Below are 27334 nucleotides of genomic sequence, written 5' to 3' on the forward strand. Positions count from 1 at the left end.
TGGCTGGAGAAGTGTGTAGGCTTGTTATAACTTCACTCTTATGTATCCTGGCAGCTAATTTACAAAGAGAAATAGAAAACTGTTATGCAGTGCCCCCTTGTGAGTGCATATGCCACAGAGTCTTATCTACGGAGTGTCTTAACATCTGTCTTCTGCCTCTGTTACATTTGAATGGAAACTTCTCCTCCTGATGGCTTTAATTACAATTTAGTAGCAACAGCAAACTTTTGATACAGACCAGGGTAGGAAATAATAGCTGAAAAAGGAGGGCATTCAGTTGTGAGGATTTTGCGGGTGTATCTTTATTTCTAGCAGTTCATTGTGTTAAGCGAATGTGACAACTTGAGCTTCGGTTCTTGGAGCATACTGAATTTGATTTTAAGGTGCCATCGCTGTAATCTGATGTTGAAAGATCTTGACAGGCTGCAATAAATAGTTGCCTCTGCAAAATGACATCAGCTGCCTTTGCATTTAATTGGAAAATAGATATTCTTAGTGGCTGCATGTTTACCCGAGCATGAGCATCATCCAGAGCTAGTAGTTATTGGCTGTGATATCTTTTGGTGGACAGGGTTCAGCAAGCGGAGATTGTCTTGTGGCGGGCCACCCCAATCCCCGTGCGGTGCGAGATTCTAGGGGTTCCAGGCGCTTACCCAGGATTTGGCTTCCCTGGAAGGAGAGACCATGGTGTCTTTATGAAATATTGTTTTATTTACACCTATATACAACCTGAGCCTATAGTGGAGGGGCCACAGCATTAACACCCAGAAAGTCTTGCTTCTCCCATTGTCACAGCCTTGGATCCAAGCAGATATCCAGCAGGGCTCTCCCTCTCAGGCATCTGCCTGCAGCCTGCTTGTAGCCCAGTTCAAACATACAGGTGACTCCCCACTTACACAGGGGTTACGTTCCAGCCTCCCCCCTTGCAGAAGTGAAATTGTGTAAAGTGAGGAGCACCCTCTAAACACCTTTTCATTGCCCTTTTTTCCCATAGAATGTGCTCTTGTTAGTTTAATGGATTGTGCTATTCAGTTTCTCTGCCTCGTTTCATTTGCCAGCCCTGGTCCTGCAAAATAGGAGATAGCTGAACCGTAATCTGATTTTATAGTTTTAACTCATTTTTACTTTCGTTCTATGAAGTCTCCTGCACACTGCTTAGAGACAACCATAGTAAGTGGTAAACAAACTGTTAAAGTCATTTTTAAAATGCACAGAGCCCCCAAAGCAGAAAGCACTGAATACAGCAGAAAGGGCGGAACAAGGAACAAACGACCAGTAACGTATTGTTTTGTTCCTCCTAAAGCCATCCTCCCCACCCCAAGAAAAGGGAAGAGACAGAAAGACATTTCTGAGTAAGAGTACCTCTTAGCTCAGCCTATACCTCTTTATGCTGCCATGGCCTCCAGTCTATATACTGTTATCACACTTCTCTGGACTCTTCAAGATGGTGGTAAGAACATCTCTCTCTCACCCCCCCCCCACTTTTTTTGTCTAATCTCTCATTTGTTCAGTCTGGGAAAGCCTTTTCACTAGTCTCTTAAAGCAGTAGTATTTTCAACCATTTCTGCTGTATATGATCACCTCTCCCTTTCTCTATCCTATCTCCTGTTCTCCATCCACTTCACACCCTTATCTTTTAAACAAGAAAAATAAGAATGAAGCTGGTGCCATTGGGGTGATCTATCTTAGATTAGATAGAGTGTGGCTTGTCTGGGGGTCCAAATTTGTGGGTGTAAAATTGAATAATAGTTTGTTTTTATTCTCCTTCTCCCCATTAACTGATAAATGCAAGCTTACCCTGTGTGTTCTGAGTTGAAAGTGGGAAGGGGAAATATAACCGTTTTGTAAATAATGAAATAATAAAACCCACCGACTGATGGTCAGTGCCTTAAGGCAAACAGCCTTTTAACACTTTCCAGAACTGACAAAGCAATCGAGCATTAATGGGTGTAGTGAGTGAACGTATTATGTGAATATAGTGGTGAGTAGGGTTGCAGAAAGTATTGTAGCACTTTCCCCCCTCCCTCTCTCATCAAACTTGATGGGACTTTAGCTAACAATCAGTGATATTCCATGTATATATTGCTTATGTGCTCCAGATGTTTCACCTACATTATCAGTTTTAGTAATTCTTATAGCCTAGGGGTGGGAAAACTTTTTTTTTTTTTTAAGTCCTGAGGGCCAGAGAGAGAACACTGAAGGGTTGGATTTGGCTCCTGGGCCTTAGGTTTCCCATAACTATTGTCTCTGGGCCAGAAGAGTTGATTGTTACCACACTGACTGTCAGTAACAAGCAGCTTTCAATGAAAAAGCACATCTTAATTATGTTTAAAATAGCCAGAAATATGTAATATCCAGTTTGGGGCTATAGGGTTCACACTTTTAACCCGAATTGCGCTTGAGGGATCAATACATCCAAAGTGTATTAAAATAACTTTTGGCCAGAGAATGTACAAAAATCAGTCAAGATATGCATGTTCCACAAAACATGTTGGGGCTATGCATGACTAGATAATGTACAAAATTCAGTCAATATTTGCACATTTCCCAAAGCCCATTGGAGCATTTATATATTGACTGGGAAACAGGAACAATTTCCTCTTCGTGGATGATGTGCACATTCTCTATGAGGCCTGGTGAATGTGCACAATGGCTGGTTGTTATACGCATTAACCAGTAATCTAGCATTCCCCATAACACACACACACACATTCTACAAGGTGACTATGTGTTTGGGCTCATGGGGAGATCTTGCTTTTAAGAGAGAGTGGGGGTCCTATGGGCAGGTTCTTGGATTCCTGTTGGGTCCTGCTTATGGGGTCATCAACAGAAATTAATAAGCAAGCCATACACAGCTATTTAATGTGTTTACACTGGTGAGATATCTTTTAAAAAAATCAAAATCACAAAGGTTCATGTGAACCTCATCATCATACAGCCTCACAGAGCAGTGGCAAAGACAGACTTTGAGCACCCATCCACTACTTTCAGCTTCCTGGAGCATGAGATGAAAATAGACAATATGTTTTACGAAACAGCCAGTTTTGAAACTCTCCCTGCTCCCATTATGTCTTTGTCATTAAACTGTAATGCAGAATTGCTGCAAACTGAGTAAACTGGCCACTTCCGCCCATCGCTTTCCACATACTAGAATTTCACATGAACAGTAGTAAGTGGGGTGTGGGGGAAGAAGAGGAAGTCAGCGGCAGCAAAGATGATAAATTCCCACAGCGTTCTGCTAATGGACTCTGCGTATCATTTGAAACTTGCTATTTCCAGTTCAGGCAGCAGTTTTTAGAGTCAGCACAATCCTCTTTCTGAATCTCAATCCTCTTTGCTGGGCATCTTCCAGGTTGGGAATACCCAGAATTGCATTGGTGATATCTGAATTAATGGAAGAGAGACAGCTGGCTCCCAGTTTGCCCTTGTGTGTAGGTTCTACATATGGCAGTAAGGCATGGGGGGTGCAGATCTTCAGCTCCTTGTCTAAAACTTTGTGTAGAATATTTAATGTCACCATTCAGATATTTAATAAGAAGTAAACGTTTCTACAGATATAGGCTTTGGTTCATGCTTACTGGTCTACACACTGTGGGGGAGAGTGAGTGTGCTCTGCTGAATGTAAAGCTAGGTGCACTGTGAACTGTCTTAGTCAAAAAGGCAACTAGATTGTGGACTTGTGGTTAAGTCCACTATCTTGTGGTGTTGATCAATGGTAGATGCACACCTGGAGTATTGTGTCCAGTTCAGGAAGCCACAATTTAAGAATGTTGAAAAGCTGGAACATGTGCAGAGGAGGGCAACCAAGATGATCAAGGGCCTGGAAACCAAGCCTGTTGAGGAATGGTTGAGGGAAATGGGTATGTTTAGCCTAGAAAAGAGGAGACTGAGATATGACAGCCATCTTCCAATATCTAAAGGGCTGTCACATGGAGAATGGAACAAGCTTGTTTTCTCCTGCTCCAGAGGCTAGAACCCAGACGAATGGCTTCAAGTTACAGGAAATTAGATTCCGACTAAACATACAGAAGAGCTTTCTGACAATATGAGCTGTTCGGCAGTGGAATAGACTCTCTTGGAAGATGGTGGACTCTCCTTCCTTGGAGGTTTTTAAGCAGAGGTTGGATGGCCACCTGTCATGTATGATCTAGTTGAGATTCCTGCATTGAAGGGGGCTGGACTAGAATGACCTTTCCAGCTCTATGATTCTATGATCTAGCGGCAGATTCCTGAGTCATTTGCAGTAGATTGGCCAGAATTTCTGACTCCCAATAGTTTAACAAGAGCAACAGCAAGATGACTTTTTCCATTTAATTAGACTGCTTTAGTGAAGTTTGCATGAAAGGACTGAGCACTCATAGAATCAGAACTAGTTGCCAGAGGATCATTTTGTCCAGCCTCCTGCAATGCAGCAATCTCAACTAAAGCATCTCTGACAGGTGGTCATCCAACCTCTGCTTAAAAACCTCCAAGGAAGGAGAGTTCACCACCTCCTCAGGGAGTTCGAGTTCAGATCCTGAAAACAAATTGCTAGACACACAGTGTGTTCACCCTGTTCTTTAATTCTAACTCTGTCTTTTGTACCTGTCTCCAGCTGGTGGAGCTTTCGATTCTTGTAAAAAGCTAAGTAGATCTGACAACCTGAAGTCCATCCACCCGTGGTGTACACTCCTCTATTGTCAGACTACTCAATCTGTTGTCATCTCACTCCAGTTCAGAGATGGTAAAATTTGCATCCTTCTTACAGGCTGCTCTAGGCTATGGGCAGATGTTGCCAAAGTATAGATGACTGAGCAACTTTTCTCAATCTTGATAACTAAAAAAATAACATTTTCCTCATCTACCAGGGACTCTCCACGTGTATAATGACCGTCTAATCAAGATTGCTTTTGCCAATGAAGAAATTAATGCACTCTGCAAAACAAACGTAATGTATAAACCAGATTATACAAGATTCATCCTTAGCTATTATCGGATTGACTCGGAAAGCAAGGAGATCACAGTCATGCAATCTCTACAGTCTGTGGAAATTCCTCCCGGTCGTGAGAACAAGTCAGAGACATTAAATTATCCATTTAAAATAAAGCCTTTTATGCATTCCTCTGTTTCTGGTACCTACTACTGCAAAGCTTTTTGGACACTTAAAAACCAAGTAAGAAGGGGAAATGGGACATTTATCCTTTTCAGAGGTAAGTTCTTGAAGGCAAGTCAGCGGTGGTGGGTTGAACAACAACCGGGGGTGGGGCAGGGGTGGTCAATCTTGTGTAAAGGCATTTAAAACTTTTGCTACCTTTATTTGAATGTATACTATAAGCAGACAAATTACAATGTCTAATTGCAAACAAATCACAACCCCTTAAAGACCAACTCATTTATTCTGATGTAAGCTTTCATGGACTAGCAATTAGGTATGAGGCTTTGAGTTCCTTGAAGGAAAAATGGGATAGAGATTTAAAACAATGAGCCTTGGCTCCCAGAGCCAGTGTGGTGTAGTGGTTAAGAGCGGTAGTCTTGTAATCTGGGGAACCGGGTTCGCGTCTCCGCTCCTCCACATGTAGCTGCTGGGTGACCTTGGGCCAGTCACACTTCTTTGAAGTCTCTCAGCCCCACTCACCTCACAGAGTGTTTGTTGTGGGGGAGGAAGGGAAAGGAGATTGTTAGCCGCTTTGAGACTCCTGAAGGGGAGTGAAAGGCGGGATATCAAGTCCAAACTCTTCTTCTTCTCTTCTTATCTGAATGCTTGGTTTTCCTCATTTTCTTGCAGAAAAAGGATATACAGAGCCCCCTCTTACCATGTGGGTGTGCCTTATCACCATCACCATTATTTTGACTGTTGCAAGCATCATGGGAACTGTTCTGCTGTTCTGGAAGAGAGAGGCAAGTAATTCTTACTTAACATTGTGTTGCATTTGCTGCAAAATGCAAAAAGTTTTGCAGCATCAACCATTCAGTAGTGCTGAATATTAAAGTCATTTACAAAATGCTTGGAATGAGGGCTTCTACTGATTAAAAAAAATCTTACTTGATTAATCAAATTTTAATTTATTAAGATTGAGTTGATTAATCAGTTAAATCTGCATATTGGCCAACGTAATAGTTCTGGAGAAAAATGCATTATTTCTTTGTCTGTAGAAAGTGAGTATACAGGCATCATCTTATCATCTTCAAGAGGGACCCTCCCCTCCTGTGGGAAACGGATGTTCCCTACCATCTGCAGTTTTATATATGTGTACACACACACACACACACACACAAAACTCATGTGAAAAAACATTTATTTAATTATTGAAGCGTTGCCTAATCAGGAATGCCTTTTTGGTTGATGAAAAAATGGTGTATAATAAAAGAAAATGAACTTTTACTTAATTGAAGATTGCAGCCCTATTTGGAGCAGAAACTGATTATGTGTTGTACCAAGAGAGTTCATATCATAGCACTGTTATGAGTATCTGTATGAGTATCATAGTACTCATATCATAGTGCCAGTTTGTGGGCTTCTGGCCGGCCACTGAGAGAACAGGATGTTGGACTAGAGGGGCCATTGGCCTGACCCAGCTGGCTCTTATCCTCATACTTCCCTTATCCTGACTAGTGGGAAGTCCTGGACAGCCTTTACAAGGTCAGTGTGTTCTTTGGAAGAGAAAACATTGCAGGCTTAGACTTGTGGTGACTTTGTGACAAAATGTCTACAGATTTGAAGGTTGATTCTTATATTGTATTATTTATTAAATTTTGAACCTGCTCTTCCTCCCAAAGGAACCCAGGGTAGCAAACGTCATAACCCAACAAAATAAAATTATAATAAAAACATAGTCAAATCATTTAAAAACAATTGGAAACATCAAAAACCACTAAGAACAACTTTAAAAAAAAAGTAAAATGACCACATGCCTCACAGTTAATTTCAAGGTTATCAGGAGCAGTATATTTCGGCTATTTAAATGCTTGTGCGAACAGTAATGTTTTAAAATTCTTTTTTAAAGTTAATAAGGAGGGTGATGAAGGTATCCCACCAGGCAGAACATTCCAGAAATGGGGAACAAGCACCAAGAAAGCCTTATCATGGGTGAGCTCCAACTGGGCAGCACCCAGCACCACCAACAGAGCTTGCTAATCATATGGCCTGAGTTGGTTGATATCAGGCAGACCCTCTCTTAGTTACTTGGGTCCCAAGCCATTTAGGGCTTTATATGCTAGAATTAACACCTCGATTTGGGCCTGGTAGCTCAATGATAATTGCTCAAAAGCAAGCGTGTGCATACAGTGCTAATCCCATTGATAACCTGGAAGGTGGAAATGACTGACTCACACTTCCATTGCTTTGAATGGGATATTAGATTTCCCATTGACCTCCATCAATATGCCTACCGTAAGGAATTTTAGCTGCAACACAGTCAGATGCCCTTGTGCTTCTGTAATAGTTCTGGGGCATTGCCTCTGAACTCCAAAGTTCATTATGTGGACAGTTCCTAAGCTTTGGTTTATTATTCACACCACAAAGGGGTAGCTGTATTCAAAATCCTTTCAACTCCTTTGAAAGATAAAGAATTAGGAAGAAGAACCAAAGCTTGCACATGTTGAATTTATGCTTTGCCATTTATTCCCATTCATTGTATCCTCACGAATTTGTGGTGTGGCCTCAGTGGAGACAGATCAAGAAGTGCCCTGCTCAGAGGTCAGTCCCTCCACACACTTCAGGCAGCTCAGAACCTCCAGAGCCCTCATATGTTGTGAGTATTACTGTATATCAAGAATGACTTTTTGTAGCAGCCCTATTCAGAAGCCATTAAGTGTAACATGGTGGAGGCTCAGGGGGAGGAATCCACTGCAAAGTTCTGCTGAGAGGGAGATTTACCATGTCTAGCTGTACGTGTGAAGGTTCCTCTCTAGACCAGGGTTTCTCAAAGTGGTCAATATTGAACCCACCCCCTGCAGGGGTTGAAGGGACTATCCAGGCAATGGAAAAAGACCTAGGGGTCAAAAGGGGCCTGGAGTGGGAAAGAAATGTATGAGGTACAGTGTGAAAAATGTAATTAAGAACTATGAGCCTCCGAAATAAATGACATGAGCATGTACAGAGTGTACCTCCCTTGCTCTTCTGAACAACAGTGAAAAAGGTTGATCACCAAAGAACATGGTGACTTACAGTAAGACTCTAATTCATAAACCTGCAGCCCAATATTCACATGTTTGCTAAAGCCCATCAGGTTTCTCACTGGAGAGTACGCTATATATATTATTTTCACAGAATCGTAGAACTGTAGAGTTGGGACCCCAAGAGTCATCTTGTCGAGCCCCTTGCAATGCAGAAATCTCAGCTAAAGCATCCATGTTTAGCTAGTAGATAATCATAATGCTACTAGATAATTCTGCAATGATTAACGCATCAGCTGAAGATAACTCTGTCATTGAAAAGGAACTTAATACTCACTTTCTATTACCAGGACTTTTCTGTCAATTCCATCCCTTAAAAGAGGGATATATGCTATATTACTTAGTAAGCAACGGAGACGAATAAAAGCATATTGGGCATCTTGAATAAATGCATCTTCAAATTTGTTACATATTGTTGAAAGCTGAAGTGCTCTGAGCCATTGAAGATAAAACAGTAGAAAGCCATGCAGCTGTGCAGGAGGAAAATTGCTCTTATGACCTGGGTGGGAAATAGAGTTGAGCCGAGATTTGGATTAGATGCTTTTGGAAGTTGTATTCTATCCTTGACTATTAGATGCATGAGCAGTAGGTTTTAATTACGGTTTATGGTTACCAGTCAATTCAAGGGGTGGTTGTTAAAGGTATCATTTCATCTTTCCTCTTGCTGTGAGAAAAGGTGCACAGGGTATATGGTTATTTGATATCATGCTTTAAAAAAACAGCTGAGACTCAAAGAACAGAGAAGGAAACTTATCTAGTTTTGCCAGGCCTGGGGTGCTGGCAACTGTCAGGAAAAAGCCAAGAGCTGTAAATCACAAGTTAGGAACTGGACACAGTGAATATTGCAATGCCTCATGAAAAGTCCCAGCTAGAACAGGAAGCTTGTACAGGCCTTTCTAGTCAGGGGCCATCAGTGGGCAGCCTGGGTGAAAAGAGGAACTTCAGGGCAAAAGCAGCTTTAGCTTCCCAGCAGGTGGGACTTATGGGGGGGGCAGGCTGTGGGGAGGTGGGCACAGTGCAAACATAGCAGTGAGAACACCCAAATGGCTGTTCTTACAATACTAAAAAGGCCTTGGGCTGTTCCTCAATGCACCTCTCTTCTCTCTTGGGGTTCACACCTTGTTTTAGCTATCCCTTGCCTTCCCTACTTCTGTAATATCCCCCAGTCATGTTGCTACCTACTGCAGTGGTGAGATCATCTTTAATTTAGTTAATTCACATCCTCTGTCAGCTTAGGGTAGTGCTGGTGTATTCATGGCTGCAGTCCCACCTAATAAAAAACTTCCTGTCAAGCCTAAATCCAGCTGACTGTTATTTGGGGGTCCTTTCATCTATGCCCCCCCCAATTTTTCTCTCTTCCTGCCTTTTCCCATTGCAGTCACAGAAGGAGAATTGATTCTTGGACAATGCTGTGCATTATCAGTTTGTTTTGAAGTGAGTGGTGGGAAACAGAGTTTGACAATTTGTTCTTTTCCTCTTGCTGCGTCACTGAGCCTTGCAAATCCTGCACGTTCCCCGTTCTTCTGTTAATGCCACCTGTCTTCCCGCATGCTGAAGCTCCTCCCACCATCCTGTTGCTAGGGGAACTGCCACCACGACCATGGCAACCTGCCGTTACCATAAACACACATAAGTGCTGTTTTGGGTGCCTTTTTTAGATAAGAGACTTAACATCAATACATCTGACATACATATTTAGTGGCAAGATGTTTCATCTCTTTGCTTGTGCTTATTTGCAGACTCGGTTTCTCAGTTCTGGGTATTCTGAGGCGCTGCCTGGGGGGTGTAAAGAGCAGACCCCCCTTCTTCTCCAGCCTTTCTTAGTGATAACTAGGAGGAGCCTAAGCATGGCTATTGCGTTCTTAAGGCAATTGTTGGGATTAAGCGTAGGGTGGAGTATTCTGCTGTACTTCCAAAAGATAAAAAACTGGATCAGCTAATCCATTTTTCTTTTAATCACCTAAGCTTCAATCTTAAAACGCATTTACCAGGGAGTAAAGCACTGCTGGGCAATGTGAAATGTACTTCCAGTGTAGAATAGTGGTTAGAGAATTGGACCTAGGACCTGGGAGACCAGGGTTCAAACCACCATTTGGGCATGAAGCTCACTGGGTGACTTTGGACCAGCCAGCGCCTCTCAGCCTATCATACCTCACAAGGTTGTTGTGGGATTAAATGAGGATGGGGAGAACCATTTATGCCACCTCGAGCAAAAGGTGGGATAGAAATTCTATAAATAAAGTATTTCCTTGTAAATATGCACAGGATTTTGTTGTTATATAGCTCTGTCTCAGTGTCAGGGAATGTCATTTTAGATTTGAATATATTTACATGAATCCCTTATGTAGCATAGTTATTACACAAATTGAGTTTATAGTCAATGTCTCACACCAAAATATGCTGACAATTCATGACCCTCCTGTGAGGCAGGGAAAAAGCAGCTTATGAGATACATGAGGTCCCTGGCTAAACAGAGTTTCAAACCCAAGTCTAACAGCTGCAAACAGCTAATACGTATATAGGAATGATCTAGGGGTTATTTCCCCTTCCTTGAGAAGTGACAATTCAAGTTAAAACAAATTAAACAAATCCCAATATAACTTAAACCCTGTGCAAAAAAGACTCTTGTCAGATTGTTTTCTTTTCCCTCAGACTTGTAATATTATAATTGTTTGAAGCCTTGGTTTCTAGTGTTGGGCCAAGGAGTAGGACATCAACAATGTTTGCTTGGTGCCCAAACTGGTTCATAATGCAGAGCCATTCTCATGAAGATTATTCCCTTCTCAATTTCCCCTATCCTCACTTGGGAACCTTGGGGAATGTACATAATTTAGGGCAAAACCCTGTGCACATTTACCTGGGATGAGAATAGTCTATTATTGAGATCCCAACATAGAAATATAAAACCATTGGTAGGAATTATAATTTAATTTGTATGTATAGGATATTATGATTAACACGTGTCCTTCCCTTTCCTTCCTGCTTCAGGAATTAGGACCCCGGGAACCCGATGTCTATTTTGCCATTAATAAAAGTACAGGTAGTCCATTGCACAAAAAGGTGCCAGCAGTCAAGGTAAGTCTGATACTTTTATCCCCATTCACTTCTGGGTTGGCTGCTGTTACAGAAGCCATATGTGTGATGGGAATGCTAGCAAGAACAAACACATTATAATCTGCAGATCCTGGCTCACCCAACTCAGCCAAATTACTTGTCACCATCAGTGGTATCTCCTGTCTGAATCCTCGACTGACAGGGTATGTGAGGTATGCTTCCTGGTGTTCTGAACACTGCATAAATAACTTCTACATGCCCAAGATTAAGACAAGCCACTTCTAATAATACATTTTATCTGGGTCATGTGTATCCACTACTAAGGCAGAAGCAGCTCTTCAGGGTCAATAAAGGATAAAGTCTACAAGTCAGGGGCTGCTTCTCACCATTGGACTTTAAAGGTTCCTTGTGCTTCCAGATCAGCTTGTCAGGTAGACACTGTTGATCCAGTTTTTCTGGAATGGTTCAACAGTAGCTTCTTCCCAGCAGGGCAACCAGAGGGCAACTTTTAATCTAATTAAAATAGTCCATGACCAGGTCAACCTGATATAACTCTTTCAAAACTTGGGTTGCATGTATATGTAACTATCTTGAACCGAAGGCATAACATAATGGTATGACCAGCCTGAGGGCAAGTCTGAAAATGTATCCAGAAGTGGTCAGACTTTAGGTTTGCAGGATCTGCTTTGTTTTTCACTAGAAGACTCAGATTCACTAACCAGAAACAGGTGCAAAATAGTGGCTAAGGAAGGTGGATATAGATTTGATGGGGAAATTGCCTCTGAGGGCATGTTCAGTACTGTACCAGAACTGGTGTTTACAGACATTATTGATCACACACAAATTTTGGGTATCCCTCCCTCACCCCAGCATATTTCCTGATTTCAGCAGCCTAATCTAGAAGGGGGAGAAATGGTTTTGTTGCCACTATGCTTAACCCATTGGGAATTTTGCTGATCTGTAAATCATCTGGAGATCTATCTGTAAATCCCAGTCTGGCTTCTGGCTGCCTGTGCTCTACTCTATGGTGTTTCGGATTTTTTTTAAAGAAAAATCTTGCCTCTCCATTGTTGCATATGCAATAAATAAAAACCATTGAAAAATGGAGTCACAGAAATCTCAATGTCCAACGGGCGCATACTTTGCCAAAACAGAACTCATTGAAAGAAGAAGGGAGCAAGTGCTGAAGAATTCACATCATCAAGGCTGCAAAAAATCCAGTTAACCAACAACTACTGGTGCCTTTGAAATGAGAAAGAATGGAAAAAATGAAAAGAGGGGGTGTACCTACATTTGCACATGCACAGTGCCCAGATAGTATAGTCAAATTAATTCTGCTAAAGGTAAAGCAAAATTGCACTGTTAGCAACCTGCACTATGAAGAGATTCTGGGTTATTATGTGTACTGTCATGTATGCTATGTACATTGCCAGAAAATGGAAAGAGAATATGGCAATATCTCCTAGATCAGCCAATCATTAAAAGGTTTTCAATCTTTTGGGTTTCATAGAACTCTTCATCAGGCAAATTGAGGGTTCAGACCATTAAACAACAATATAATTTAGACCCTTATACTTTGAATTAGCAATGTGCTTTCTGTGTATTAGAACACTATGTAGTAAGAATCTCCTGTACCTCTTCCAAAATAGAGCATATTTCATTATGAGCTAATTCTTCTAGCTCAAGTTAGAAAGGGAACATTTGTACTTGACTGTCATTTATCTGGTGTCTTGTTTCTATGCTTGGCTCTGAAAACATATAAAGGTTGCCAGCGCATCTCTCTCTAGACAAGTCCAATTGGAATGCCAGCTGCTTAATTTCCAGATTATGCCTATATTGCTCTTGGGGCCAATTTGGATGTTGGTTGTTCTCTGGAAATAGCAGATGTGGAGTCAAATGCAACTCAGCATACCCACAGAAATATAATGTGTGAATTAGAATTGTGTGGATTTCATCCATGCACTAAAATGTGTTTCAGAGTACACACATCAGAGTACAAGTGAGACCCATTGTTGCTGGGTAATGTCACTTTTTTGGTGGATATGCAGAAACATGAGTGATTCCCATATCTGCCAGAAGAAAGTAACCTCTGAATTGCCACTTGCCAATGTTAAGGTAAACATATGAAGCCAAACTGATGACTTTGACAGGTTAGGCCTTCAGTGTTTTTTAAACTGAAGAAGGGAATAGAAAAAATGAACAACAACAAAAACAACAACAGTATGGTAAATACAGAACCTCCATTATTCTGTGTGAACATCTACACACACTTCACTTCACTGTACACTGTAGCATTCAGTATTACATGCCACCCCCTTACCCAGGGCCTGTGTTTCCTGTGTTTCGAGCTCATTATCTCTAAATCAGAACAAATGGCAATTCACTGAAAACCTGAATTGCTGTTTGCTCCAAATGAGTGCTAAAGAGTGGGTTTCCTTGGGGGAAAGCAGTAGGACAAGAGGAATGTGGATAAGCCCTAACTGCCTGAGGGTTTCTTTTTCACATTGCTATACCTCGCGAAGATATCCTGAACAGTTAATGTTAGGGGTTTGTAACATCCATATGAAGGTTCCCTTCTTGGGTGTCATCCAGGTCCTCATGGCCTCCCTAACAGACCTGCAGCTATCCCATGTATGAGGTCCTGTTCCATTGCTACTTAAACTTGGGTTGAAAAGTAAGAGGTGCAAGTTCTCACAGGAGCTTAGAAAACTTCCTTATAGCAGGTCAGACTACTTTCCCATCAATGTCAGTATTATCCAATCTGATTAGCAGCAGCTCCTCAGGATCTCTGGAGAAGATTTTTGCTATCACCCACTACCTGATTTTAAACTGGAGTTGCTGGGGCCTGAACTTGGGACCTTGTAGATGCAAAACACATTCTCTGCTGCTGAGCTATGGCCCTTTATTACTTCTTGTGGAACGCATACCACAACAAGATCTGTCAAGCTTGCTCTATGTTCCGTTTTAGAAAGTTGGTGAAGACTTTATTCTAGCAAGCTTATGGGGGCAGTGGTTAAAACATTTAAACTGTAAATGTTTAAGTGAAGTATTAGCTATTTTTTAATCTGCACATTTTAATATTTTAAGGTTATTTTAAAATGTTTATTGTTTTATTACATTTCAATACCACTATATATATATATGCAGTTTACATCCTACATAAAAACATCCAATAAAACATTCCAGGATCAAACACTCCAAAAGAAGCTCAAATACAAAATGTACATTCAAAGCAACATAATTAACAGGAAACTAAAATATTATCTTAAATATTTCAAAATAAGACCTTACTAAAGGAGGTCAAATATAGAATACACATTCAAAACAGGATAATTAGCAAGAGAATAAAATATTATTTTAAATATAGAACCTACCTGCTGCTGCCAGTGGTGATTCATGGTGGCTGATGGCTGTAGGAATGCAGTCTCGATGGCCTGGGTCGACTCTACACTAAGTGACTTGGGTGCCGGCAGAACAAGCAAGGGATCTTCAAGTCTCCATGTGCAACACTAAGTGCACACTTTGCAGCACACTTGGTACATCACCAAGGTGCTGCCTAGGCAGCTTTTCACTCTATATACCTGGTGGAAAAGCAGACGATTGCAGAGTCTCAGTCTGATGGCAATCACCTGGAACAGAGTGCAGCCACACCACCTTCCTAACAAGCCCAAGCCCAGTTTTAACTGCTATCTTGTTTTTATGGGATGGATCCCTCTGCCAATTGAAAGGGCTCTTTATATTTATGGACAGGGTTCTGCTTCACTAACTGGATGTTCCTACAGATGAAGGGGAGCACTGAAACATGCTGCACTGCTCTTTTGAAGCAGTAACGGTTGTAGCAAATAAATATTTACTTTCTATTAGGGCTGCATCCATGGCGTGTCCTCCAGTGCATCTATTCCAGAGACTGATTGTACCATTATATATGGGGTCCTCTATTCCAGAACATAATGTTTTTTACCCCTCCCCTGCCAATTTACAGGTGTCTCGACAGATAACGCAAGAAATCACAGATGTGTATGAGAACAATACAGCAGATTTGTATGAGAACATCTAAGGAGAGAGAGCTACACTGCACAGCCCTGCCTTTCTCCAGAGCTCAAAAGAAGGTTCTGAATTCTCAACATGGAACAAGCGGTACATGCAAAATGTTCTACTGATGTAGATACAGGTAATACTGATACACATCAACACATGGAGCAGCCCAGTATTGTTCCTAGAAAATCCAGCTTTTTGAGACACATGCTTTATACTGAAGAGAATGGGCTAAGAAAGTGGGAATGGGAAAGAAAGAGAGATTTGGGAGAAGAAAATGGGAATCTCCTGAGTTTGCTATGATTTTTTAAAAAAATATTTATGATTTTCAATTATATACATTTCACTAGTTTTACAATCATTCTAACTCTACTTCCTCCTCTTTCTGCGGTTCCTTAAATTTATTTTTTTACATTTCGTACATATTCTAAATTAACTTAACTTGCTCATTTATTCATCTACTTTAAATATATACTCTTATAAAATTGCATGTTATTACAATAATCCTGCCAATGTTCTTATCTGTTTACAGTTTGCTTGTAGATATTCAATAAACCATTTCCATTCTTTTATTTAAAAATTGTTATCTTGATTTCTTATTTTTCTGGTAAGTTTTGCCATTTCTGCATATTCCATAACTTTTTGTATCCATTCTTCTTTCATCGGGACGACTTCTTTCCATTTTTGGGCAAATAACATTCTTGCCACTGTAGTCGCATACATGAATAAATTTCTATATTTGTTTAGGTAGTTCTAAGTAATGAATAAAAAAGTGCAGATGGCCATGCATTAGATTTTTGTAATGAAGTCAGATACTTAGACCTGTGCAATTATGATAAAATTCAAACTGACCTGGAGGTTTCTCTCAGTTTTAGACAATATTTTGTGTTTGGGAGAAGAAGGGCACACTAATATTGCAGCCCTAAGAGGCCTTTTGTTTAAGCCACAGCCAGAAAGACTATTATAAGTGTTTTCAATATATACAAATATTCTAAAGAAAATTTTGTGCCCATGAATCAAGGACATTTTGTTTGTTTGTTAATCTTCAGAAATGCATTGACATAAGAAGAAACAGCAAAACTTTTTTCTTTTTTCTTTAGCTTAGAAGTCTGCGGGCAGGAACCATCTTATTTGCTAACATTATGTTGGCTGTTCTTTGAGCCTTTTGGGCTGAAGAGCAGGGTAAAAATGCTTTGTATAATAAATATAGGTTATTAAATGTTACATGTTTCCTAGAACCCCCTCTTAACAGCAAATCCAAAGAATCCATTTTGGGCATTGTTAACGGAGAAATCTGAGGGCTCCCTTGGACAAAAAAAAACAAGGACACCAGCCAGGAATACCAGAGCAAAACAGCAGCCAGTAGGCTTGGTCTTTATTGAAGACTGTTGCGACAGGACTCCCACCTGCCACATGGTGAAACAAGATGGAAGCCCCGAACAAAAGAGAAACCAAACTTTTATTAGCTGCTAATCCCCATGTTACACCCCCCCAAACTACATCACTAATACATCATGGTCACATCATGAAAGGGGAGGTCTGGTGGCAGTAATCTGAGCATCCTGGACCCTGCCCCATGGTTCCCCTTGCCAAGCACCCATCAAGTGTAACAAAAGAGATATTTATATTTCCCTGTTTCCCAGCCAAGTTAATCACACCATTTTGTCTTCATCTGGGTTTATTATTTCTGGAATGGCTACCTGTCTGGCACTCAGGTATCAGGATGCTCAGGCAGAGGGGCTGCTGAGTAGCTGAGCTCACATGTCTGTATGAATTTCTGAAGTTTTCCCAGTGAGCCAGTACATAGATACATTTATCAGTGAATTGTTTACATTTGGTATTGTGCAGCAGAGGCCCTTTGAATAGATAGGAAGAAACTGCGATGAAGTGTTTTGTGGGGACAAATCACAAAAGTCACAAAAGTGATTGTGCCGATTTTGGTAGTGGGCTGCATGTGCATGATATCTGCTGGAGGGGCAATCCCCCCCCCACATCCCCATACATTAATTCCTGCAACACTGTCCCTCAGGAAGAAACTACAGATTCCAAAGAGGAGCTATATTAGTCTCTTGCAATGAAAAACTTAGTCGTATAGCAGGCTACTATTAACAGATTTTAAAGACTATTGCTTTAACAGATATATTAATACCTGTCCTTGTGAAAGGAAAACTTATTTTATCAGATGCATGACATGGGCAGGAAAAGTATATAACATGATTTTGTATGTCATAAAATGTAATCAGATATTCAGATTTTGAACAGTGGGGCTGAAAGACAAAGGAAAGCTTGCTGACAGCAGACATAAACTACAGGAATCTGATCCAATCAGTCAACTGAAGTTAATTTGTGACTGACATCAATATGAGCTTGCCATGCTCCTCCCTTGTCTGATAACACTCAGTAGGGATATAGTGAAGCTTTAGTGGAGAACATTATGAATATGAATCAGCAACGGTGTCACCATTGGGAGAAAAATATATTGAGTTGCATTAACAGAAATGTCACACACCAGAAATAAAAATAATATGATTCTACCTGGTACAGACTTGGTTGGCCTCAGCTGAAGTGCGTTCATTTAAACATACCATAAGAAGTCTACAAACTAGTCAGGATCCAGAGATCTACAGTTGTGGTTTTAAGAGTGGAATGCAGACATTAGGCCTTCACGGTATAGAGGCAGAAATAGTGAAGACTTGACAGCAGTTTGAAATACCTTCAAAGCTGCCACAAGAAAGGGTTGAGGGGAAGGAATGTTTATCAGAAACCCAAAGGAAAGGACAAGAAGCAATCAAGAAATGTACATTTGGATGGAACAAGAGATGACGTAAGTTCTCCAGCACTGGCTTTGAAATAATTTATATATTTCACGAATGGATTACAACTAGCAAACTCTGCCATTGTGTCGTGTTTTGTTGCCAGAGGATACTCATCCCTTCCAGGTATTTTACATGGGTTTTTTTCACCCCCTCCACCAGTAATACAGCCTGCACAGAAGGGAGAGGGAGGATGAATTTAAGAAAAGCTGTCCCTTAAGCCACCAGATGGTGCCCTTGATTCTCATTGGCTGTCTTCTCTGTAAGTCTTTACCTCTGCCAAGATCTTGTGCTGCTCCTTCCACTAGTGGAATTGTATACATTTAGTCCACAACAAATGCAATCAGCTTGTTTATCTGTGATATTATTGCTTCCCATAATAGTTGTGATTATGCCTGTTTGGACACAGGTGTTTCACCAAGTATCATGCTACAACATGAGATAGTAAGTTCAGGGTACAGGCTGAATGTCAGCAATAACATCTTCAGTATTCCATACCATTCTAATATTAAGATTTCAGATGGCATGTTTATATACTTTCATGCTGGCATGGATTGGAACAGGTCTACCTACCTATCACAGAAACATAGACACTAAAATGGTTTGGCCTAAGGGTTAGACCAACAGAGGCTACTGACCTTACTCAAAGCGCTGAACAAAGTCTTCTGAAGTAAAAAGGACTGTTCTTCCACAACTCTTGAGGATTAAGCTCCAAAGGAACGAGGCTTAGGTCCAAGCTATCTGAAAGACTGCATTCCCTAATATGCACCTGCCTGGGTTTTGAGACCTTCAGGGAAGGCGCTTCTTTTGGTCCTGCTCCTCTCACAGGCATGCTTGATGGGGATGCAGGAGAGGGCCTTCTTGGTGGCTGCTCCCAGACTTTGGAATTCCCTCCCTAGAGAAGTTCGGCTGGCTCCCTCTTTGCTGTTCTTCGGCCAACAGTTGAAGACTTTCTTTTGACTGCTTTTAATTAAAGGGCTGGTGCTGTGCTGTTTCTATTGTCATTATTGGTATGTTTTAAACAGATTTTATATATGATTTTAATTCTATCAATGTTTAAATGTATTTTAATGATTTAGCCTTCTAAGTTTTTAGTGGTTCTTGTTTTTATCTGTAAACTGCCTTGTGTCTCATCAGGGGGGGAAAGCGATATATAAATAAATATATAATGAGGATGATGAAGAAGATGATAATTTTGTCCTACTTTGTCTATGGCATCTCATTCACCAACCACATGTTCGTAAAGATCTTGATGCGGCATTCTATCAGCTACCATAGAGATGGAAAATAAAGAGATAAGATGCAAAATTCCTTATTGATACACAGGGCTTTTCCAGACTTTGTGGCAGTCTAACAGCATAGTGCAATTGTTGGGAGAGTACAATTATTTTCATCTATTAATAATCAAATGTATATTATTAGCAAGAGTAAATTCCCATAAGCATTAAGAGTAGACTTGTCGTAAAGATGTCTGTGGACCACCTCTGGAGGTTCTCAAGACCTTCTTCAAAGGCATCTCTAATTTATTAGGAAGTTACTGTTTATTATAAATTTCTTTCAAAAATCAATAGCATTTTTCATCTAACCATATAATGAGTTAAGTAAAGCATTCTATACATCAGTCCTGAGAAACATACCACAAATGTTAAAAAATATAATAACAATCCCTGTTAGGATATGTTCACGTTACCGCTCACTTCGTATCCAGTTTTTGAATCAGATTGAAACTGCTTTAAGAAAACACAAGCCAAAGAGCAATATTTGTCAAGAAACCACAAAATCAATATGGATCATGGCCAATGTTGTATGAAGGTGGTTTCAAAAATTAGCAGTGGGGGCGGACTGGATGAGAAGTAAGCAGTTATATGAAAAGACTCTAAATCTGCTCCAGCAGAGCAATCTCCTGCCCACAACAGAGCCACCACTTGGGAAACCTGATTACTTTATATAAATTAATGTTGTTTTTCGTGAATTTTACAATATAGTGTCATGCTTCCTTGTTAGCTGCCTTTGATTTGTATCCTGAAAGACTATAAAAATAACCACTAGTAGCAGTAATTAAGAATGATAATATTTGGGTGTCCCAAAGGTTAGTTTGTGGTGCAAAAGTAGCTAAATATAAACGTATTTAGTTTCCTTATTTGATTTCTGCTCTATTTAATTGTATGTTTATTATCACATGTAAGCATGTTATCTGTATAATGCAGAGGTAAAATGTCTCTTCTCATATGTTTTTGGACACCTGACTCCAAGAGCCCCAGCCCCAGCATGGCCAATGGTTAGGGGAGGTGGGTGTTGCAGTCTGCCAACATCTGGAGGGTCACAGGTTCCCCCCGCCTGTTTTGAGGTATGTTTTATTCTTGGCCATGGGACATGATGGTAAGGCACCTTGTTGATGACAATCTTTTGATGGTGTGGATGCTATAACATGGTGTGGCCCAAATCTAGCATTCTTCCAATCTATTTCTGATTGATTCCTGGTAAGATTTCTGGGGTCCTATTTTGTACTAGGGTCCCATTTTGTACTAGGACAAATATTTTGCTAAGGTACCTCACAGAAGGCAGGTTCCCCTGATAACATGGACATATGATTTTGAATAGCCTTAAGTGTAAACATTACTTTGCTTTATATCCCCGTTTGTTTCATTCTGACTGCGGAAGGATCGCTGAAGTAGAGTGAATTCAGATCTGCAGAAAGGGAAATGGGCCAATTTCCGACCTGCAGTTCCAGGAAACTAGTTTTTAAAATTTCTTCGTTAATTTTCATAAAATCTATATACTGCTCCATCAAACAAACAAAAAACCTTGAAGTGTTTTACAAAAAAAGGATCAAGAATTAAAATCAGTGCTTTTTTTCTTTAAAAAAATTAGGGGTACCCTCATTTTCCTACTTGTATTGAAATACTGCCCCTCAATGAGGCCAAACTTAGATTCACAAAATGTTCAGGGTTATGCGTACCCTTGCGTCCCCCCAGGAAAAAAAAACAGATTAAAATTATCACAAAAATATTACAAACGTACTTAAAAGCATACAAAAAGTTTAAACCACAGTAGAATAGACGAAAATGAATTAAAGCTCCTACAAATGTTCTAAACGAGTGGGTAGGCTTATCTACCCGCCGAAAATAATATTGTGAAATCGCCTGCCTGACATCAATAGGCAGGGAGTTCAGTTAGCACGGTGGTTCAGTCAGGAAAAATCAGAGCAAGGTTTTTTGTGTGTGTTTTTGGACACGTGCTGCACTGAGGCAGAAGCGACCCGGCTTTTTCTGCTGCCTTCCCAGACTCGGTTCGAGGTCCTCTCCGCAAAGACTTGGGAAGCAGGGACGGGAGGGGGCAAAGGAAAAGGAAGAGCATATATATATATTTGCACGTCTGTACATCTGTGTGTGCGCGTGTGGTGGGGAGAGAATTGCCCTCCTACTCTTCAAGGCATCACTGTGAGATGCCAGACCCTAATCAACAGCACCGGTACCTCCAGGCTCGATCCTCATCTTCAGCCCCGGCTGCCGCGAAGAGAGCCAAGCCCTGGCAGCGGCAGCCGCGCTCCTCCTCTCTGTCATCAGCCAGTTTGGCCTGACACATTGAGTAAAGGCAGCCGAGTATTGTCCTAAAAGCGGAGGGGGGGGGATAGAAAAAAAGAGAGAGAAAAGGAGGGGTGGGAATAATTCAATCAATCACATGACTTGACAGGATTTCTAACCATTTTCTTTTTTTGTGTGTGTGTGCAACAAAATCATATCTATATATTAAAAAAAAACAACCACACACACAGCCCCTCTCCCTCCCTCCCCACACACAGACACACACACAAAGGAGCTAAGATGGGACAATAAGGAAGCATCTCAAGGTAAGAATGTCCTCCTGGAGGAAAGTGATCTTTACAGGCTTCAAAGAGCATTCGTCCTCAGGCTACATCGCTTGGGGGCTGGGGAGCGGGGCTGGCTCGGTCTTCCTGCGGCTGATGTGCCCAAGGTCCTCAGCAGAGGGGAAGGAGTCGTGACAGGGGAAGAAAAGAAGCTGCTCCTTTGCTCCTACCATGATTGCTCCGTTCCCCACGTTTCCTTTTTTTTTTTTTTTGTGGCTGGGGGGTGGAAGAGAGATGTAGGCGGAAGGGGCGCGGGCAAGATTGCTAAGCTCTTGGAGGTGTGATAGAAAAACTTCCCTTCCCGAACTACTCAGGTTTTAATGGCTCGATAGGAGGAAATGTGGAAGGAGAGGTATCCAGAGCGAATTCCCATGGGGTAAAACAACAAGCAACTCCTGGGATCGGGGGCGGGGGGAGGAAGAACCCCAGAAAGTGGAAACAGTTTTAAAAAACACGACCTCTCTCTTTCTTAAGGTGCGTCAAATAGGATGAATATAACATACACATATGAAATGGATTTCTTCTCGTCTTCTTCCCCCATCCCGGAATTTTGGCAGGTTAATGAAAACAAAACAAACTCTTTCATTTGACTGCGCGGGAAATGAAACAAAAATGAAAAGACTCATCATCTCGGCGGTGATGAGTCTTGAAGGAAAAATACACCACCACCCCTTTCAGTGTAACCTGAGCCCTTCCCCCTTTTGGAAGGGATTTGAAGAGCAGGCTGTTGTTGAAATGTATTATTGAAGGCAGAAGGGAGGGAAGCGGTTAGTGGGGAAGGATCTGTCGAGCTCACGTTTCACATTCTTTAGCAACCTTCCTTCTGTTAAGTGTGAGGGACGCACGCGCGCGGGCTTTCAACAATCCCAGCGTTTAACCCTTGGGAACAGATCTTTGCCTTTCTCTGCTTTGAACCAAAGACTTCTCAGACCTGTGTAAACAATGCGCGGGCGCGCGAGTATGCAGGCGGTGGGGAATGCGGGGAGGAGGGCGAGTTTCCCCCCTATGCAGCTATGGAGGAGGTTGAGGGTGGAGTGATTGTTGAAAGCTCTTCAAAGATCCGAATGGAATATATTTTTCTTCGGTGATGTTTTCCATCTGCCGCAATTTATCCTTGCTTGACTCGTTGCCAGTTGTGAAACGACTAGGTATCTCTTTTGCTCTTGTCCAGCCATCGTTATCGACTTGAAATTCTATAACATTTTAACTGCCTTATACTTAGACCATGGGTCCATCTAATGTGTTGTCTCCAGTGGATCTGTGCCAGCCTTAACTGGAGATCTTTGGGATGGAAATTGGGACCTTTTTAACGTAAAGCATGTGCTGTCCCATGGCCTTCTCCTACTGAGGACTCAAACATTGCTGTTTAAAGAAACCCTATTAACCCTGCCCCCTGCAACCTTAGATCACATTCTTATTTACGTGGTGAATTGTTATTCCCAAAGGAGGAATATTTGGGGAGCTATTCCCAATATGTACTTCAGTTACATGTCAAAGTTTATGAATTAAGTCCCTTTACTTTTCTAATACTTCAGCTGCACTTGTTCAGATAAGTGTGTATTGAAAGGAATATTGAATTATCCAGTTCAAAAATCCATGGGGTTGAGTTGCTCAGGGACACTTTGTAAGCTACGGAAAGGCTGCAGACTGAAAAGAGAACCATAGTGTGTTGATGGATGGGTGCCCAATGGGGATGTGGTTGGTTGTGATGATAGCAGCCTCAGTTGAGCAGAGGGGTGTAGGGTTGCCCTTACACCAAAACATCACTGCTTCATGTTGTGTAAAATCATGCCTCTTGATTTCAGAAAGCTACAGCTCAGTAGAAGTCACTGCAGGTTTGAAGGAACCCTTTTCTCTCAAAAATTTCTCACTCAAATTTAGTGCTGAGGGCCTGGGCTGGGGAGAAAATTAGTATGACTAAGGACCTGACTTCTTTCTGTACAGGGCTGCTAACCTAAAGGTGTTCACAAAAAATAAAATAAAAGTCCCTCCCGCCCCGCCAAAGAATACATGTTGTAATGCATTTTGACCCATTTCATTCTTCCTACCCAAATCATTGACCTGGAAGTGAGAGTTTTATGTATGATGAAAAGTTGAGAAGAGATGTAAATACTTCCTGAAATTGTGAAAATGGGAAATCCTGGGTTTATTGGACAAGTGCATTAACCTGCTGTGGTCTGGAGCAGAACTTTGTTGGCATCCATCTATCTTGAGACACAATGCAGTGTGCCTCCAGGGGTGAAGTAAAACCACCTTGTTTTTGCTGTATTAGCAGCACCGATGTGACCTCTCAGGGGCACAAGCCTGGGCAGTGTATGTGGAGGTTCTGGGCTGATCCAGGTTGACGATTCCCATGTGCCTCTCATGTCCCTCTACAGCACAGCTTTCTAAACTGTGTGTTGCGAGTGCGACACATTAGTGTGTCGGCCGCAGCGTGTAGGTGTGTTGCACGAACACTCCCCACGCTCCTCCTGGGGCTGGAAAGGGGTTAGTTTAACCTCCCGTTTGCTAGCAAAACTGAATTATCATGTCGCAAAATAATGCATGTCTAAAAAGTGTGTCACCAACATGAAAAGTTTGGAAAGCTCTGCTCTACAGCATGTGCAGAAACTGCCTTCTTGACTGTTGGGCCCACTGTTGGTCTCATCCACTGGAGCCTGTCTTCGCATGCAGGAGAAGTTCCTAACTCACTGAGGGTTTGAGACCCATCAGCTTCCCTCACCTGGTTTAGCTCACCAGTCAAAGCTCTTTCCCAGGATGTGGCCATTATTGCATGCTGACAGCTTCTAGGAGCCACGGGTGAGAGCTGAGTGCAGGGTGGGGACCAAAGGTGGACAAAGTACCTCAGAATGAGCACGGCCTGTTTGCTACCAGATGTACTACCCCTCCCCTAACAATAACATTGCCTCTATCTCTTACCTCTTCATTGGCCCCTAAGAATAGCCCTACCTGCATACTGTGTTCACAAAGTGGTCAGCCAGATGTCTACAGGAGCCCCACTAGCAGAAACTTAATGCATCTAAGATAAATACACATGCAACACACATAGCTGTCAAGTGTTCCTTATTTGAAGGGAAGGGACAGTCCCTTATTCCAGCGCAATGTCCCACTGCTGTCCCTTATTGATGGATGTCCCTTAAATGTCCCTTACATGATGTCCCTTAAATTTCAAAGGAAGCAGCTCCTCTCCCTCCCTCCCTGCCGGCCAGGGAGGAGGGAGGCTCCAACTATGTTGCTTGGCTGTGTTGCTCACCCAATAAGAAGTCTAAGAACGACTGGGGGGGTGGAGCTTGCATGCCTTGTGCTGATCAAATCAGCTGTGTTCCCTGGGGACTCGCCTTTGCTCAGCGCTTCCCAGCGGAGAGGTGACGGTGGTTTTCCTTGAGGCTTCGTTAGGCTGCTGGCTGGGCTTTCTGCCTTTGGCTCAGAGGGGCTCAGAAATTGAACATACCTGTGCTGAGTGCTCGGATCGGAATCGCATGGATACGTCATCGACGGCCCACTCACCCTTGCTGGCGAAAAGGTCTGTCTGGAGCAGGGGCACATGGTGGGGGAAAAGGAAAGGAGATCTCGTGGGGGGGGGGAGGCTGTGTGTGTGTGGCTAGTTAATGCAAGCTGAGGGGGTTTTTGAATGCTGGACGCCATTTTGTTACATGTGCTGCTGCAAACTTTGCAGTGCAAAGCCAGGCCGGGGAGCCATCTTAAGTTGAGGCTGCATAGGCCTTGTGGTGCATGTGATTCAGATTCTATTCAGTTGAACCTCTGGTTACAAAGTTGGTTGGACAGTGTTCTCGAAGCTACCAGCATGAGTTTGACCAGACTGCAGGAGGACAGGAAGACTGAAGTGCGTGCAACAGGTGAGGCTGCTGGTCCCTTATTTTCAAGGCTGCTGGTCCCTTATTTTCAAATCTGTAAGTTGACAGCTATGGCAACACATCATGGAAAGCTCAGAGGAAAGTCTTTTGGAAAGAAGAACAGAATAGCTATATGAAATTCCTGATTTCATTCAGATAATACTAAGTTCAGGACCACCTAAGGATAGCCCTATTTAGAAGTTAGCCTAAAGACCAATACATGAATGAAAAATGGGTCCTCACCAGCCAGATGGGTGGGGTATAAATGTTACATTATTATTATTATTAGTTACAGGTAGGTAGCCATGTTGGTCTGCCATAGTCAAAACAAAATAAAGGAATTCCTTCCAGTAGCACCTTAGAGACCAACTAAGTTTGTTATTGGTATGAGTAACTGAAGAAGTGTGCATGCACACGAAAGCTGATACCAATAGCAAAATAATAATAATAATAATAATAATAATAATAATTACTGATGTCGTGTTCTGAAACTAGTCACACTCCAAGGGATCCTCCTTAGAGACATTCACACTGCACATGCAAATGCTAGGGTCTAGGCCTAGTTGAAATTAAGGGGGATAAATTACTTGGAGGTAGGCGCTGATTGGAGGGATCTGGTAGGGAAACAAGCGTTTTGGTTCATATTCCACCTCCGCCTTGCAGCCTTTGGCAAATCACTTGTGCCTGATCCTCACTTGTTTGCCTTTTGCAAAATGAATATTATACGGTAAATGTTGTGTCAAATGAATGGTTTGGTGTTAAAGGCTCAGATGTCACTTCAGCCTTGTACTGAGTTTGTGTTTTTAGGCCAATTTGTCTCCAGGGGTGCCAACTTGGAAAAAATATATTTGGGGGGCCCAAGTAAGCCCCACCCCACATAATTTATCACATGACATGGTGGATGCACATCATTTAAATGGCAAAGCCCATGAAATTTGGGGGACCAAATACTCCTTGGCTCCTAGGAGTTTGTCTCCATCTAGTCCAGCACTCTCATTTCCATCAATGGCCAGCCAAATGTCTTGGGAAAACTTAGAAGGAGAGCATGTCCCAAGTGCCTGCAACAGAAGATGAGCCCTGCTGGAACAAGCCAAAGACCCATCTAATCTAGAATGCAAAGGTTTTATTCAGTACAATTCAAGCAAGATGTAAGAGTGGTTATGGAAAGGGCTCTTGCCGTGGAGAGCCTTTTTGTCACTGCCGTGGTGGTGCAACTCTCAGAGCCTATCCCCGCGACGGGGTGAGCTCCTGTTGCTCAGTCCCTGCTCCGGCCAACCTAGCAGATCAAAAGCACGCCAAAAAGTACAAGTAGATAAATAGGTACCACTCTGGTGGAAAGGTAAATGGTGTTTCCGTGTGCTGCTCTGGTTCACCAGAAGCGGCTTAGTCATGCTGGCCACATGACCCAGAAGCTGTACGCCGGCTCCCTCGGCTAATAAAGCGAGATGAGCGCCGCAACCCCAGAGTCGGCCACGACTGGACCTAACAGTCAGGGGTCCCTTTACCTTTACCTAATTCTGTGCAGCTAGGCTGTTAGCAGAACAGTCAAGGGGAAA

General features: G+C 42.0%; 2 protein-coding genes and 2 long non-coding RNA genes across 11 annotated transcripts in view; 2 read left to right on the top strand and 2 right to left on the bottom strand.

The window, feature by feature from the left end:
• Positions 1-1321: 1321 nt before the first annotated feature.
• On the top strand, positions 1322-15823 carry NFAM1 (NFAT activating protein with ITAM motif 1). Of its 2 annotated transcripts, XM_083573850.1 has the most exons (7): positions 1394-1450; positions 4595-4723; positions 4848-5189; positions 5765-5877; positions 7644-7730; positions 11143-11229; positions 15191-15823. In XM_083573850.1, exons 1-7 carry the CDS (start codon positions 1396-1398, stop codon positions 15263-15265), a joined length of 888 nt encoding a protein of 295 aa, XP_083429976.1. In that variant the 5' UTR covers positions 1394-1395; the 3' UTR covers positions 15266-15823. The 2 variants fall into 2 exon arrangements, with proteins under 2 accessions (XP_083429977.1, XP_083429976.1); XM_083573851.1 differs by lacking the exon at positions 4595-4723 and having other exon boundaries at positions 1322-1450.
• LOC310743533 lies at positions 1445-22686 on the bottom strand. Of its 2 annotated transcripts, XR_014539071.1 has the most exons (4): positions 22428-22686; positions 21532-21666; positions 5793-5864; positions 1445-3486 (listed from the first exon to the last, which is right to left on the bottom strand). It is a non-coding gene; the product is annotated as an uncharacterized lncRNA (long non-coding RNA). The 2 variants fall into 2 exon arrangements; XR_014539072.1 differs by lacking the exons at positions 21532-21666; positions 22428-22686 and adding an exon at positions 14583-15175 and having other exon boundaries at positions 1445-3492.
• On the bottom strand, positions 15556-20895 carry LOC310743543. Its single transcript, XR_014539083.1, has 2 exons — positions 19261-20895; positions 15556-16649 (listed from the first exon to the last, which is right to left on the bottom strand). It is a non-coding gene; the product is annotated as an uncharacterized lncRNA (long non-coding RNA).
• Positions 21643-27334, top strand: part of TCF20 (transcription factor 20) — a 179518-nt gene continuing 173826 nt past the window's right edge. For 4 of the 6 annotated variants that reach the window (XM_083573693.1, XM_083573700.1, XM_083573711.1 and 1 more), the window contains exon 1: positions 21684-21906. The gene's annotated coding sequence lies outside the window, so the exon portion shown is untranslated. Of the gene's footprint in view, positions 21907-27334 lie in introns of all 6 variants that reach the window. The other 2 variants (XM_083573701.1, XM_083573708.1) reach the window with 2 other exon arrangements.

The sequence above is a fragment of the Podarcis filfolensis genome (assembly GCF_964270895.1).
Source record: "Podarcis filfolensis genome assembly, chromosome: 10".
Taxonomy (NCBI): domain Eukaryota; kingdom Metazoa; phylum Chordata; class Lepidosauria; order Squamata; family Lacertidae; genus Podarcis; species Podarcis filfolensis.